This window comes from Pelobates fuscus, chromosome 12 (genome assembly GCF_036172605.1).
Source record: "Pelobates fuscus isolate aPelFus1 chromosome 12, aPelFus1.pri, whole genome shotgun sequence".
NCBI lineage: Eukaryota > Metazoa > Chordata > Amphibia > Anura > Pelobatidae > Pelobates > Pelobates fuscus.
In genome coordinates, this window is record NC_086328.1 from 125,191,829 (window position 1) to 125,209,310 (window position 17,482).

Here is a 17,482-nt window from a genome sequence, read left to right on the forward strand (position 1 = left end):
AGGACATAGTCTTAAATTAGAGGGGCAAAGGTTTAAAAATAATATCAGGAAGTATTACTTTACTGAGAGGGTAGTGGATGCATGGAATAGCCTTCCAGCTGAAGTGGTAGAGGTTAACACAGTTAAGGAGTTTAAGCATGCGTGGGATAGGCATAAGGCTATCCTAACTATAAGATAAGGCCAGGGACTAATGAAAGTATTTAGAAAATTGGGCAGACTAGATGGGCCGAATGGTTCTTATCTGCTATCACATTCTATGTTTCTATGTTTCTATGTAATTTACTGACATGGTTTTAAATTTTGATTCTAAATATTAAGAAGCCGGTTTCAAAAACCATCTTACAAGACATAAAATGTACACTAGTGGCATACAGGAAAATTATATGCGATCACCAAAGGGTCTATTTGCTGAAATGTTAAGTGCGGTAAACGGATTCAAGTTTGACAAATTGCAGATGGTTGTTTGTGGGTAGTAGCATGGCCATTTTTAAAATTTAACTTTCAATTCGCCGTTTGGTAAATAAACCATTAAACCTTCCTCAAGTGCCATATGAACAGATATACCAGTCACCCATCATTAAAAGAGGGGACATTAGCTGGTAGTAACTGATCAGGTGTATATGTATTACCTTGTGAAATTATTCAAAGAACAATTACGCAATTGAGGATATATGGCTTGCAGGCCACTAGATAAACAATTGTCTAAAGCAACTTAAAAGACCTCAACATATGAAACCGCATTTGCTAGGTGTAAGGACTAGGACAGAAGCAAACTGTTGAAACTGCTCAAAACAAGTGCAGGTGAGGACTACCCAAAGGATCGGCAATAACAAATTCGGTACAAGCAACATTACAGATGGTTTGGCATGCTTCCAATTATACCCATAAAGAAAACAGCTGTAGGTTTGTTTCCTAGTGAATACTTAACGTCTAAAAATCTAACAAGGAAGTGTAAATTAAAAAAAAAAAAACACTTTGATATCCATAATTCGCAAATTTGTACATATTAATTTACAACAGCAATCTATCCAAAAACATGACCGTCCGGTCCAAAACATAGGATGGAGCACTAGTGTTCCATCTGCAATATCAGCTGTGTTTAAAAAAAAAACACATTGCTTTATCTTTTTTTTTGGCACTGTATATTCTCTCCATGACGAAAGCGGCTTTCACAGAGATTATAAAAGAACCGGTTGGCGTTACTGCATTTGTAAAAGTCGTGAAATTGAGATCTTGAATAAAATGAAAACTTCGACCGTCACTAAAGTCAATTGTTTTGACAAAGGTAAACAACGGATGAAGGAGGGAGCCAAAATATGGCTTCACAACTAGACGTAAACTGCAACTAAAGACACGGAGTGCAGAATTTGCCTCGGATTCCTCGATGAACCACTCATATGGTAAAAACAGCGCAATATTATATCGCACACTTTGGTTTTCCATTTTTATTAGACTTTATAAAGTGCCAACACATTCTGCAGTGCTGCACATGAGTGCAATTGTTCAACTGGTAAAAATACAAAAGATACAATACATCTGAGACAAAGCAAAATTTGACAAACAATTACAGGAGGTGCTGAGGGCCCCTTTTCTCCAGATGGATGGAAGGGGATAGAAACATGTGTGTGTGTTACACGTATAGTTCAAGGAGGAAATATTTGGGGCCAAATCCATACTCTATATATGTAGTTTTTAATTACTTCTAATTCTTCATTCCATTAGATATCTGCGTGTTTTTACATTCCATTAGGCATTCATATTACACTGGGTCAAACTATGGCAAATAATAAAATCCAAAATGTCAAATAAATATACTTACACACACACATACATTTCTCTCTACTTTACATTTTGGGCTATACAATTTGTCAAAGTTTGACCCTACAAATATGAATAGCAAGTGATTTTGTGTGAGTAAACATTCCCGTTGAAAAATTTAATGTGTATGTACATAGTAAGGAACATGCCAAGCACTATAAATACTTTATGATGTAGTGGTTATGGTGCATGAAGTGCTTTGCCCACCCCCTCCATGCAAGTAGGTAAACCATTTTCTAATAGTTAGACTACTTACCTGGAGTACCTGCCAAGGGAACAGTTGACGATCTCAGACAATGAGCTGTCCCTGTACTAGTGGGGTTAGCTCAGGTGAGCTAATTATGGCTCTCAGTACTATAAATAATGAACAGGGAGTGGTGGCCAGTGGACTCCAGATATGAAGTCAAACTGACTACCAAAGAAATGTTTCACTACTTACATGTGGGGGAGCCAGGGTACTTCTGACACCACAACCACTACATCAAGCTGTACTAAATGCTGCGTGCAGTGCTCCTTAAAACCAGATATAAATCCACCACGACATATTGTTCTCTGCAAATGTACGAGGTCTGGCTATGTATCCAGAATACTCAAACACCTACGTATTTAATATAAAATATATTAATATTCATGTTGGCAGATTTCCAAAAACAGAACAAAAAACGCTGTGATTAAAGACATGAAGTTGTACTTCCTCACCTCTCCCTCCAAAAAAAATAAAAAATTCACGCAAAAAGTTTTTTTTTTTGTTTTTTTGTTTTTTTTAACATACACCGGTTGATTTTCGGTCAATGGCTAAAAAGTGTGGAACTCAAAGTGAATTTAAAATTTGGGGCTTAAAAATACCAAATAAATGGTTCCAATATTGTCTACAGTGTTCTACAATTTATAAAAATTCACACTCTACCTACAGACTCTGCTATTGTATTATACAGACCGCCTTGTGGAAGGCTATGGAGCATTTCCTGATCTATGGTGAATCCCTATCTATCATGTAAAGCACAGAAACCGGGTGTATGGACAGAGAGAGGGCAATAAATAGAGAATAATTCTGTATCCTGGACAGACCGGCCCCGGTATCTCACCCACCCCCGGTATGAAGGCAATAAATTGAGAATAAATTCTATATAAACTGATACACGGTGACTGCGGGCTCAGATACCTCCAATAATGGGATATATTACCAGATAAAGGCCCCCTGTATCCCAGACAGACCGAGCCCGGTATCTCACCCTCCCCCGGTATAAAGGCAATAAATAGAGAATAAATTCTATATAAACCGCTACATGGTGACTGCGGGCTCAGATACCTCCAATCATGGGATATATTACCAGATACCCCCAATAATGGGATACATTACCTCCAATAATGGGATACATTACCTCCAATAATGGGATACATTACCTCCAATAATGGGATACATTACCTCCAATAATGGGATACATTACCTCCAATAATGGGATACATTACCTCCAATAATGGGATACATTACCTCCAATAATGGGATACATTACCTCCAATAATGGGATACATTACCTCCAATAATGGGATACATTACCCCCAATAATGGGATACATTACCCCCAATAATGGGATACATTACCCCCAATAATGGGATACATTACCCCCAATAATGGGATACATTACCCCCAATAATGGGATATATTACCCCCAATAATGGGATATATTACCCCCAATAATGGGATATATTACCAGATACCCCCCAATAATGGGATATATTACCCCCAATAATGGGATATATTACCCCCAATAATGGGATATATTACCCCCAATAATGGGATATATTACCCCCAATAATGGGATATATTACCTCCAATAATGGGATATATTACCCCCAATAATGGGATATATTACCCCCAATAATGGGATATATTACCCCCAATAATGGGATACATTACCAGATACCCCCAATAATGGGATACATTACCAGATACCCCCAATAATGGGATACATTACCAGATACCCCCAATAATGGGATATATTACCAGATACCCCCAATAATGGGATATATTACCAGATACCACCAATAATGGAATATATTACCAGATACCCCCAATAATGGAATATATCACCAGATACCCCCAATAATGGGATATATTACCAGATACCCCCAATAATGGGATATATTACCAGATACCCCCATTAATGGGATATATTACCAGATACCCCCATTAATGGGATATATTACCAGATACCCCCATTAATGGGATATATTACCAGATACCCCCATTAATGGGATATATTACCAGATACCTCCAATAATGGGATATATTACCAGATACCCGCTCACACACCGGGAAAGGCTCCCTGTATCCCGGACAGACCGGCCCCGATATCTTCCCCCCCCCAGGTATCTCACTCTCCCCCTCCATCTCCCCCCCCCCCCCGTATCTCACTCTCTCTCGATATCTCACTCTCTCCCCTCTCCCCCGGTATCTCGGTATCTCACTCTCTCCCCCCCCGGTATCTCACTCTCTCCCCCCCCGGTATCTCACTCTCTCCCCCCCCGGTATCTCACTCTCTCCCCCCCCGGTATCTCACTCTCTCCCCCCCCGGTATCTCACTCTCTCCCCCCCCGGTATCTCACTCTCTCCCCCCCCGGTATCTCACTCTCTCCCCCCCCGGTATCTCACTCTCTCCCCCCCCGGTATCTCACTCTCTCCCCCCCCCGGTATCTCACTCTCTCCCCCCCCCGGTATCTCACTCTCTCCCCCCCCCCGGTATCTCACTCTCTCCCCCCCCCCGGTATCTCACTCTCTCCCCCCCCCGGTATCTCACTCTCTCCCCCCCCCGGTATCTCACTCTCTCCCCCCCCGGTATCTCACTCTCTCCCCCCCCGGTATCTCACTCTCTCCCCCCCCGGTATCTCACTCTCTCCCCCCCCGGTATCTCACTCTCTCCCCCCCGGTATCTCACTCTCTCCCCCCCCCGGTATCTCACTCTCTCTCCCCCGGTATCTCACTCTCTCTCCCCCGGTATCTCACTCTCTCTCCCCCGGTATCTCACTCTCTCTCCCCCGGTATCTCACTCTCTCTCCCCCGGTATCTCACTCTCTCTCCCCCGGTATCTCACTCTCTCTCCCCCGGTATCTCACTCTCTCTCCCCCGGTATCTCACTCTCTCTCCCCCGGTATCTCACTCTCTCTCCCCCGGTATCTATCTCACTCTCCCCCGGTATCTATCTCACTCTCCCCCGGTATCTCTCTCCCCTCTGCCCTGGTATCTCACTCTCTCTCTGTATCTCTCTCCCCTCTGCCCTGGTATCTCACTCTCTCTCTGTATCTCTCTCCCCTCTGCCCCGGTATCTCACTCTGTATCTCTCTCCCCTCTGCCCCGGTATCTCACTCTCTCTCTGTATCTCTCTCCCCTCTCCCCGGTATCTCACTCTCTCTCTCCCCTCTCCCCCGGTATCTCACTCTCTCTCTCCCCTCTCCCCCGGTATCTCACTCTCTCTCGGTATCTCTCTCCCCCGGTATCTCACTCTCTCTCGGTATCTCTCTCCCCTCTCCCTCGGTATCTCTCTCCCCTCTCCCTCGGTATCTCTCTCCCCTCTCCCTCGGTATCTCTCTCCCCTCTCCCCCGGTATCTCTCTCCCCTCTCCCCCGGTATCTCTCTCCCCTGGTATCTCACTCTCTCTCGGTATCTCTCTCCCCCCTCTCCCCCGGTATCTCTCTCCCCTCTCCCCCGGTATCTCTCTCCCCTCTCCCCCGGTATCTCTCTCCCCTCTCCCCCGGTATCTCTCTCCCCTCTCCCCCGGTATCTCACTCTCTCTCGGTATCTCTCTCCCCCCTCTCCCCCGGTATCTCACTCTCTCTCGGTATCTCTCTCCCCCCTCTCCCCCGGTATCTCACTCTCTCTCGGTATCTCTCTCCCCCCTCTCCCCCGGTATCTCACTCTCTCTCGGTATCTCTCTCCCCCCTCTCCCCCGGTATCTCACTCTCTCGGTATCTCTCTCCCCCCTCTCCCCCGGTATCTCCCTCTCTCTCGGTATCTCTCTCCCCCCTCTCCCCCGGTATCTCACTCTCTCTCGGTATCTCTCTCCCCCCTCTCCCCCGGTATCTCACTCTCTCTCGGTATCTCTCTCCCCCCTCTCCCCCGGTATCTCACTCTCTCTCGGTATCTCTCTCCCCCCTCTCCCCCCTCTCCCCCGGTATCTCACTCTCTCTCGGTATCTCTCTCCCCTCTCCCCCGGTATCTCACTCTCTCTCGGTATCTCTCTCCCCTCTCCCCCGGTATCTCACTCTCTCTCGGTATCTCTCTCCCCTCTCCCCCGGTATCTCACTCTCTCTCGGTATCTCTCTCCCCTCTCCCCCGGTATCTCACTCTCTCTCGGTATCTCTCTCCCCTCTCCCCCGGTATCTCACTCTCTCTCTGTATCTCTCTCCCCTCTCCCCCGGTATCTCACTCTCTCTCGGTAACTCTCTCCCCTCTCCCCAGTATCTCACTCTCTCTCGGTATCTCTCTCCCCTCTCCCCCGGTATCTCATTCTCTCTCGGTATCTCTCTCCCCTCTCCCCCGGTATCTCACTCTCTCTCGGTATCTCTCTCCCCTCTCCCCCGGTATCTCACTCTCTCTCGGTATCTCTCTCCCCTCTCCCCCGGTATCTCACTCTCTCTCGGTATCTCTCTCCCCTCTCCCCCGGTATCTCACTCTCTCTCGGTATCTCTCTCCCCTCTCCCCCGGTATCTCACTCTCTCTCGGTATCTCTCTCCCCTCTCCCCCGGTATCTCACTCTCTCTCGGTATCTCTCTCCCCTCTCCCCCGGTATCTCACTCTCTCTCGGTATCTCTCTCCCCTCTCCCCCGGTATCTCACTCTCTCTCGGTATCTCTCTCCCCTCTCCCCCGGTATCTCACTCTCTCTCGGTATCTCTCTCCCCCGGTATCTCACTCTCTCTCGGTATCTCTCTCCCCCGGTATCTCACTCTCTCTCGGTATCTCTCTCCCCCGGTATCTCACTCTCTCTCGGTATCTCTCTCCCCCGGTATCTCACTCTCTCTCGGTATCTCTCTCCCCCGGTATCTCACTCTCTCTCGGTATCTCTCTCCCCCGGTATCTCACTCTCTCTCGGTATCTCTCTCCCCCGGTATCTCACTCTCTCTCGGTATCTCTCTCCCCCGGTATCTCACTCTCTCTCGGTATCTCTCTCCCCTCTCCCCCGGTGTCTCACTCTCTCGATGTCTCCCTACCCCCAGGTATCTCACCTCTCGGCGGCGGCAGGCCTTCACTCCAGCCCGGGGATGCGGGGGAGGCCCGGCAGGCCGCTGTCTCTTGGTGCGAAGCCTGGAGGCCCCGAGCTGCCCGGATTATGAGCTACCAGCTCGGGGAGGGAGACGGGAAGGCGGTGCGGTGGCGCCAGACAGCCGGAGCACTAACAAACCGGGGCAATGGCGGCCGCCAGACCAAAGCAGCGGAGAGTAGAACGCACCGGATACCCGAGCGCATCGATAGGCAGCCAACTAGGATCAGCCTGAGCCAATCAGAGGGCGGTGTCTAGTCCAGAGCAGACTAGTCGAGCGCCGAGTCAGGCTGAGGAACATTGGTTCATTTGCATTGTGACTGGCTGTATCCACAGATTGAACCTGCAGCACGTCATATTGTTATTATTGGTCAATTCCAGGCTAATTCATAGGGAGATGGCACCTTTACTGATATCACAGCTGTACTCACAGTGTGACATTAAAACAGGACTGGCTCACAGGGTAACATTAAAACAGGACTGGCTCACAGTGTGATATTAAAACAGGACTGGCTCACAGTGTAGCATTATAAACAGGACTGGCTCACAGTGTAACATTAAAACAGGACTGGCTCACAGTGTGATATTAAAACAGGAATGGCTCACAGTGTAATATTAAAACAGGAATGGCTCACAGTGTAATATTATAACAGGAATGTCTCACAGTGTAATATTATAAACAGGAATGGCTCACAGTGTAATATTATAAACAGGAATGGCTCACAGTGTAATATTATAAACAGGAATGGCTCACAGTGTGATATTATAACAGGAATGGCTCACAGTGTAATATTATAAACAGGAATGGCTCACAGTGTGATATTAAAACAGGAATGGCTCACAGTGTAATATTATAAACAGGAATGGCTCACAGTGTGATATTAAAACAGGAATGGCTAACAGTGTAATATTATAAACAGGAATGGCTCACAGTGTGATATTAAAACAGGAATGGCTCACAGTGTGATATTATAAACAGGAATGGCTCACAGTGTAATATTATAAACAGGAATGGCTCACAGTGTAATATAAACAGGATTGGCTCACAGTGTAATATTATAAACAGGAATGGCTTACAGTGTAATATTAAAACAGGAATGGCTCACAGTGTAATATAAACAGGGTTGGCTCACAGTGTAATATAAACAGGATTGACTCACAGTGTAATATTAAAACAGGATTGGCTCACAGTGTAATATAAACAGGAATGGCTCACAGTGTAATATAAACAGGAATGGCTCACAGTGTAATATTAAAACAGGATTGGCTCACGGTGTAATATTAAAACAGGAATGGCTCACAGTGTAATATTAAAACAGGATTGGCTCACGGTGTAATATTATAAACAGGATTGACTCACAGTGTAATATTAAAACAGGAATGGCTCACAGTGTAACATTAAAACAGGATTGTCTCACAGTGTAATATTATAAACAGGAATGGCTCACAGTGTAATATTATAAACAGCAATGGCTCACAGTTTTGTATTATAAACAAACAGGATTGGCTCACAGTGTTGTACTATGGACAGAAATGGCGCACAGTGTTAGATTATAAACAGGAATGGCTCACAGTGTTGTATTATAAACAGCAATGCCTCACAATGTTGTATTATAAACAGGAATGGCTCACAGTGTGGTATTATAGACAGGAATGGCTCACAGTGTTATAAACAGGAATGGCTCACAGCGTTAAATTATAAACAGGAATGGCTCACAGTGTTAAATTATAAACAGGAATGGCTCACAGTGTTCTACTATGGACAGGAATGGCTCACAGTGTTCTACTATTATTTGCAAGGATAATTGATGAACTGTAATCAATAAGTTCATGTATTTAGATAGAGAAGTGCAAGCACCATCTTTTTAGTTATGCTGATGGTGTTTCTTAGTGCGTTGCATACCTCCCAAGTGTCCTCATTTTGGGCCCAAATCCCTCTGTCCCTTTTTTCAATCCTAATGTCCCTCTTTTCTAGGAGTTCAGTATAGTTGTTGCATCTAAGTTTATAACAGAGCTCCACAGCAATAATACGCCAAGTAACGTGTCTTTAAACTACAATAAAACGTGTTTAGCAATCAGTCTGTGTAAATAGGATACATTGTTCTTCTTCTAAATTACATATTAGTTGCATAAATTATGAATCATCAAAACATTTTCAGAACAGCCCCACCCTTGGCCACACCCCTAAAATGTAAGTGTCACATTTTACCCAATTGAAGTGTTGTTAGGTATGAAGTGTCCTTAAGTGGCTGATGTTTACTATCTCTACAGAGCTTGAAACTCTAGTTTAAGGGAACATTATAGGCTCCATCTCTGCCTCCTGTGATGTCATCGCCAAGGGAGAATCTAATGCACACGCATTGAATCAATGCTTTCCTATGGGAACTTTGAGGATGCATGCAAAGTGTGAGGACATCCAGCATTGTATTACAGAGTCAAACTCCGTGGAACAGCAGGAAGCGCCTCTAGTGGCTGTCTGATAGACAGTCTTAATCATGCAATGTAAACCTTGCATTGTCTTTGAAATCGCAGTGTTTTACATTGCAGGGCTAAAAGAGACAGGCACACTGCACCCAGACCACTTCAATGAGATGAAGTGGTCTGGGTGCCAATAGTGTCCCTTTAATGGCAATTCTCTCTCGTGGCTGAAGATACCAGCCATGCTCCTACTTTTAACAAGCTGGTGTAGCACAGGCAGTGTGGATCTATGGCACTCTTGCTAGGGCTGTACTACAGCTTGCAAATGCCTGGAGGGAATTTAAAGAGTAGCTTGCCCTTTGGTGGTCTCATCAGTCATGTGTGGCTGTTACTCCAGTAGTCACAGTAAGCAACTAATCCACACACAGAAATGTCAAGCGTACATGGCATAGGTAACATACTCCGTGCCAACTGTATCTGTCTTCTGGTTAGTCCTTATAGATCCCATGGCACAGGGAGGCATTATGTAACGTGCACATGGCTCATGTATATTGTGTTACATTACTGTTGTGCCCTTCATTCGTGAACGTCAATGTCCAGACAAGGATTACTATCTAGGCAGGCTAACAGCTCTCTCCCCCTCCACTTCATTTTTCACATAGGGATGGTTTCTGGGGCCACTGAATTTTAACCCCTGGGCCCTAGGCGATTATACAGGCCGGTTCCTGTGTAAGTGATAATAGAAAGTCATTGAGTAGATGTGTTGCACCCCCCACACTCACTGATTGTACTAGCCCTTTAGTAATTAATTCAAAGCAATTCTTGAGCTAGTCCTTGCCATCTATGAGCTATGGTAGGGGGCATTCAAATTAATTCAGAAAGACTGACACCACTTTTTTCACACTTTCTCTGAAGTAGTGCCTAAATTTTAGACTTTAAATGTTTGCCCGGTTTTTAAATCAGAGGTTGATTAACTGTCAGTCACGGTTTAGCTCAGTTAGAGGGTATAAAGCAAAGGGGGGAAAAAGATGGAACATAAAAAATAAAAAGTCTAATTATAATATTGGCCATCTAGTAATAATAATAATAATAATAATAATAATAATAATAATAATAATAAAAGCATGATATAGATTGACAGTCAGCTATTATTACATTACAAAGGTCGCATGCTTCCCCTGCCACAATATAAGGTATAGCTGTACAACAAAAGGTTTAAGGGTTATTTACTAAAGAGAGAATTAAAAGTGAATTTCAAATTTAAGGGGAAAGTAGCTAAACTGAAAACATTAGCTAACTTAGAGAATATTTACAATTCAGGTACTTTGTCCTTAAATTGAAATTCACTTTAAATTCTCACTTTGGTGAATAATCCTGTAAATGTAAAAGTCTGAAATCTGGTAAGGAACAATGGAAATACACAGCTCAAAATTTGGAAATAACTATGATAATTAGACAAAATTTAAAGCTCCCTAGGTTGAAGACCCTGGATTGTACGGAATGACATATGCTCAGTTAAAATAGCCAAATTTCAAAAAGACTGATCTTCAATAAATATGACAATTGCAAATACAGTTGTAATTAGGTTATTGCAATCGCTCATGGATCTCACACTGAGTAAGGGATAAGAGTCATTGAGTAGATGTGTTGCACCCCCACCCCCTGCTGATTATACTAGCCTTTCAGTAATTCATTCCAAGCAGTTCCCGAGCTAGTCATTATCATCTAAGAGTAGGGGGCATTCAAATTAATTCAGAGAGACTCAATTTGGACAAACTCCTCCCCCCCATCATTTTCTCTAAAGTAGTGCCAAAATTTTAGACCTGAAATATTTGCTTAATTTTCAAATCAGAGGTAGAGTCACAGTCAGTCTCAGTTTAGCTCAGTTAGAGGGTAAACGCAAAGGGGAAAAAAAAAGACGAAACCTAAAAAAAATAAAATGCATATTTTTTATGTTTGCAGTTTATTAAATGTCTGATGTGGGATCCATCATGGTCAGCTAAAATGTGAGGATAATTTCTTGGCGCATACGGTAAGCTTCCGAATCCACAGGCTCCATGTGAACACATTCCTCTTCTTGCTCCAGTCCAGGCCCTCCAGAATCAGTCCAGATGTCTAGACCATGCTGCAGAGCGATGTTGTGTAGGATGCAGCATGCAAGGATAATCTGTGAAGCCTTTTCTGGCGAGTACTGCAGTGTGGCTTTAGAACCATCCAAGCAGCGAAAGCGTAATCGAAGGGCGCGTTGAGTACGTTCCATAACAGTGTGCGTGGCCGAATGCGCCATGTTGTAGCGATACTCAGAGGAACTTCCAGGAATTTGCACTGGGGTCATCAGCCACGGCCGGAGGAGAAATGCATGATCTGCTACAAGAATAATAAAAATAAAACATTATCCAGGAGTATGCAAAATGTTTCTAAAAAGCAGATCTAGTATAAGGTAACCAGCTATGTCAACACTTTAATACATAATATTCATTATTTGCTAAGCACTTTCATATGTAGAAACTAAGTTCTCTTTCCCCTTCCATAGAAAAAAATAAATATTGTGTTTAGTCTGGTTTTTATTGAATTCAACACACCTGCTCACACTCAAGAGCCACAGGTTGTGTGTATCTGTGGGTATTAAATCCGTTGCCAGGGATGAATCTCCACTCACCAATGGTAAGAGCAACATTTTGAGATGTGAGTGTTTATGTACAGATAGGCCTTTTGCTTTTTAGATTTTTTTTTTTTTTATTATTGCATATTGTTTTTATTTTCCCTTTGAATTTCATTTAACATATCACATAATGGCACAGCATCAAAAATGGTAAAATCACGACATACTTAACCACAACTTGCCTTGTTATAGCAAGGGCCTAATACACACGCCTCAAATGACCATGGAATTATTTATAAAAAGTTCTGCGTCGGCAAAATAGCAATCAAGGCGCACTAATGAGCACTCTCTGAACAAGATATACTTTTGCTATGCAATATTATTCAAGAACACGAAACAAAGAATTACAAATAAATAAAGAAGGAAAAAAAAATAGCAACATAAGAGGACCCATGTATCTCATTCAAGATCTGTTGCTTTTTATTCAAGGGATGCCCACGGCATGTCAGTGAGTATGGATGTGGGGACGTGTACAAGAGAAGTGTAGGACTGTGCATGTGATTGGGCACAGTGTCAGTTTGTTTAGATTTTTCCACTACATGTCACAAATCCACCAACTCTTATTCCACAGCCCATTGTGTCCATTCACATATACTGAGGCCTCCCCAATTAGCTTACCTTACCTAGCTGATAAGGCCTCAGCCCTGGTGAATAGTGATTTGTGTGGAGCAGTCTAGCTCTATGCAGTTTAGTATAGGATGGCATCACACAGATCTACAGCATATACCGCATGGCGCTACAAAGATCAGCTGTTATATAATGCACATTCTGCGCAACTGCACCCATTTCTACTGCCAGTATTGAGCCGCTGGCTCATTTCCCATTCACAGAACGTGAAAGGACAAATGGACATTTTTAGCCGTGTACTATAAAAAGTTATAAAAAGGTACGTTTTATTTTTATTTTCGTTTTTATTCTCTTAATTGCATTTAATTTGCATTTAGGTGCATTTTGTGTCACTGAGTATGGATGTCCTATAATCCAAACCTTAGGTGTTGGCTCCTATTAAATGCTTTATAGGTTACGTGTACTTTTTTTATGTAACACACATGTGGTTGTGTGCGTTTTTGTTTTTTTTTGTCACACCTCTGTTTAATTTAATACTTACTCTCATGTTAATTCAGTGTTTTGAGAAAAGTCCCACTAGTGGACTGAAATGTTGTCTACCTGATATACTGCAATAAAAGCACATGTTTATTTCACTGAAGAAGTCCTTCTATTACTCTCCATTCCACAACTGTTTTTTAGCCAGGGATTACACTGGAGAAAGTAATATTGGCTTGGAAGAGAAACAGAAAGGACATAGAGAAATAGGTCTGGGTGGACATAGTAAGTGTATGAAGGGGCATAACCAGAGGAACACAGAAAGGGGTCATGAAACGGGAGAGCAAGAGGCTGGATGAAGAGAGCTAACATAGGAAGATCTGCATATACACACACCACACAAATCCCTAATATTTTAAACTCTGACATACTAGACCATCATGTCTTCTAATCCAGGTAGAACTTTTCAGAAAACTGTGACAGGTACTTAAGATCATGGAATGTTGCCTACCTAGAAGCCATCCTTCTTTGTGCAGCTCAGTCTCAAACAAGCAACATAGCTCAGACTGATTAAGCAACGTGTTGTCTTGTATGCTACCCGGCTTGTGGGTTTCAGCCCACAGCAGTACTCCCTGGGTATCACATGCAAAAAGACAATTTAAAGAGTGCAGGCCTCGTTGATTCACATATGACATGTCTTCGGCATTTGGGGCTTTTATTGTCACATGCATACAGTCTACTATTCCCAGAACTCCAGGCACCCCAGCCAGACTGTAAAACCCATCCTTCAGCCGTTGTATGGACCCTTCCTCCCGTGGAAAGTGGATGAACTGGGACACCCTCTCCACCAAAGCCTCTGTGACATTGGTAACACAACGACTCATGGAAGCTTGGCTGATTCCAATTGTATCTCCCATACGTGTCTGGAAGGACCCAGAGGTGTAGAATCCAAGTGCTGCCATGATCTGGGTTTCTGGGCTTATAGCCCGCGAACGCTGGGTGGGCCGGGATAGACTACTTCCCAACAGTTCAACAAGGTAGTCAATGAAGGATCGTGGAAAGCCATATGTGGAGACCAGGTATTCATCTGTAACATCATCCAGCCTACATCGGTCAAGTATGCGATGTCCACGGCCATACAGGAGGAGATCACAGTCCAGAATTGTAATAGAGATGGCCATGTAGCGATCTTAGATATTCAAAATCACCTCCTAGACGGACATCTTCAATTGTTCAGAAAATATCTGAAAAGGGAAATCATTAGCATTCAATTCCCTGTATTTTGCCATGAATCAAACCACATCATTTGCACAACTGACCTCAACTGTCACCATGGTATTGCCTCTTCTAGCTATGCCAGGGATAGCAAAAATTAGCTTTCCAACTGCTGCTTAATGATGAACTGATTGAGCCAGCATTGTGTTGGACACAGACTGACGAATAAAGTTCAACTACAGTTGGAGAGCTATCCATTGGCTATTGTTATCCCTATAACAGAACAGCAGTCAACAAAAAAGGTATTCTGGTTTAAAAATAAGTATTTTGGAGATTAATAATCATGTATACTAAGTAAATTCAGTATTCTGGATATTGATTTGCTGCTAAAATAAATTTTGCAACATTTTATAGTTAGCTAGCTCTATATTGTTGCACAGTAGCAATGGGATTGTAAAAAAAAAAATTACACTGTTCACAGTTCTGCAATTTGAGTAAGCAGGCTTTATTCAATATAGACCACACACCTTGAGTAAAACTCTTTTAAGTTAGTCGAATTTAAAAAAAATAATAATAAAAATGAGTACGTTTTCAAAATTAATTTAAAATGTTTGGCCGCAGTAGCCAAAATAGAAAACATATCCAAGTCATCTATGTCTTGAGTTGGCTGTTTCACCTACAATTTGAAATTATCATTCAATTCCTAACAACTCGTACTTCAGTAAATAATATTGCAGAAATGCTAAATCCAAGGCTACACACACCCTATATTACCACCTCCCCCAATATAAAAAGATTTTTAACTAATAATAAGTATTCCCCCCATTACACTGTAGGCAGTCCATGCCCTGTGTCAGAGTGTTCCAGGAAGTATCACTGTACGTACAGGTATACCCTATATTACCACCTTTCCCAATATAAACAGATTATTTAACTATTAATAAATATTCCCCCCCATTACACTGTAGGCAGCCCATGCCCTGTGTCTGTGTGATCCAGGAAGTATCACTGTATGGACAGGTATACCCTATATTACAACCTTCCCCAATATAAACAGATTATTTAGCTAATAATAAATATTCCCCATTACACTGTAGGCAGTCCATGCCCTGTGTCTGGATGATCCAGGAAGTATCACTGTACGTACAGGTATACCCATCTATACACACCCTATATTACCACCTTTCCCAATATAAACAGATTATTTAACTAATAATAAATATTCCCCCCATTACACTGTAGGCAGCCCATGCCCTGTGTCTGGGTGATCCAGGAATTATCGCTGTACGTACAGGTATACCCTATCTACACACACCCTATATTACCACCTTCCCCAATATAAACAGATTATTTAGCTAATAATAAATATGCCCCCATTACACTGTAGGTGGTCCATGCCCTGTGTCTGAGTGTTCCAGGAAGTATCACTGTACCCATGGTATACCCTATCTACACACCCTATATTACCACCTTCCCCAATATAAACAGATGATTTAACTAATAATAAATATTCCCCATTACAATGTAGGCAGCCCATGCCCTGTGTCTGAGTTTTCCAGGACGTATCACTGTACGTACAGGTATACCCATCTATACACACCCTATATTACCACCTTTCCCAATATAAACAGATTATTTAACTAATAATAAATATTCCCCCCATTACACTGTAGGCAGCCCATGCCCTGTGTCTGGGTGATACAGGAATTATCACTGTACGTACAGGTATACCCTATCTACACACACCCCATATTACCACCTTCCCCAATATAAACAGATTATTTAACTAATAATAAATATTCCCCCCATTACACTGTAGGCAGCCCATGCCCTGTGTCTGTGTGATCCAGGAAGTATCACTGTACGTACAGGTAAACCCTATCTATACACACCCTATATTACCACCTTCCCCAATATAAACAGATTATTTAACTAATAATAAATATTCCCCCCATTACACTGTAGGTAGCCCATGCCCTGTGTCTGGGTGATCCAGGAATTATCACTGTACGTACAGGTATACCCTATCTACACACACCCTATATTAACACCTTCTCCAATATAAACAGATGATTTACCTAATAATAAATATTCCCCATTACACTGTAGGTGGTCCATGCCCTGTGTCTGAGTGTTCCAGGAAGTATCACTGTACCCATGGTAAACCCTATCTACACACACCCTGTATTACCACCTTCCCCAATATAAACAGATTATTTAACTAATAATAAATATTCCCCCATTACACTGTAGGCAGCCCATGCCCTGTGTCTGAGTGATCCAGGAAGTATCACTGTATGTACAGGTATACCCTATATTACCACCTTCCCCAATATAAACAGATTATTTAACTAATAATAAATATTCCCCATTACACTGTAGGCAGCCCATGCCCTGTGTCTGAGTGATCCAGGAAGTATCACTGTACGTACAGGTATACCCAATCTACACACACCCTATATTATCACCTTCCCCAATATAAACAGATTATTTAACTAATAATAAATATTCCCCATTACACTGTAGGCAGCCCATGCCCTGTGTCTGAGTGATCCAGGAAGTATCACTGTATGTACAGGTATACCCTATATTACCACCTTCCCCAATATAAACAGATTATTTAGTTAATAATAAATATTCCCCATTACACTGTAGGTGGTCCATGCCCTGTGTCTGGATGATCCAGGAAGTATCACTGTACGTACAGGTATACCCATCTATACACACCCTATATTACCACCTTCCCCAATATAAACAGATTATTTAACTAATAATAAATATTCCCCATTACACTGTAGGCAGCCCATGCCCTGTGTCTGGGTGATCCAGGAAGTATCACTGTACGTACAGGTAAACCCATCCCACACTCACACAGCACATTCGCCAGACGGTCTGCGCTGAATCCAATGCAGCCTCTGTGTTACCAGCAGCAGATTCGTCACCAGACCCGGTTCGATAATCCAGGAATTACAGGAATAAGGAAATAATGGCCGTTTCGGAGACTGGGTAGTCCGTTCGGGTAATGCTGGTATAAGATGGATTTTTTTCCCCGTCTGACAGGCTCCGTGT

General features: G+C 42.9%; 2 protein-coding genes across 6 annotated transcripts in view; both read right to left on the bottom strand.

The window, feature by feature from the left end:
* AMBRA1 (autophagy and beclin 1 regulator 1) overlaps nucleotides 1–7,306 on the bottom strand; it is a 63,663-nt gene extending 56,357 nt beyond the window's left edge. For both annotated transcript variants that reach the window (XM_063438083.1, XM_063438084.1), the window contains exon 1: nucleotides 7,040–7,306. The gene's annotated coding sequence lies outside the window, so the exon portion shown is untranslated. The remainder of the gene's footprint in view (nucleotides 1–7,039) is intronic.
* Nucleotides 7,307–11,284: 3,978 nt separating this feature from the next.
* On the bottom strand, nucleotides 11,285–17,370 carry HARBI1 (harbinger transposase derived 1). Of its 4 annotated transcripts, none has more exons than XM_063437840.1 (3): nucleotides 15,375–15,410; nucleotides 13,710–14,442; nucleotides 11,285–11,856 (listed from the first exon to the last, which is right to left on the bottom strand). In XM_063437840.1, exons 2-3 carry the CDS (start codon nucleotides 14,377–14,379, stop codon nucleotides 11,492–11,494), a joined length of 1,035 nt encoding a protein of 344 aa, XP_063293910.1. In that variant the 5' UTR covers nucleotides 14,380–14,442; nucleotides 15,375–15,410; the 3' UTR covers nucleotides 11,285–11,491. The 4 variants fall into 4 exon arrangements, with proteins under 4 accessions (XP_063293910.1, XP_063293909.1, XP_063293907.1 ...); XM_063437839.1 differs by lacking the exon at nucleotides 15,375–15,410 and adding an exon at nucleotides 17,285–17,370 and having other exon boundaries at nucleotides 11,414–11,859; XM_063437837.1 differs by having other exon boundaries at nucleotides 11,414–11,859; nucleotides 15,375–15,406.
* Between the last annotated feature and the right edge of the window lie 112 nt (nucleotides 17,371–17,482).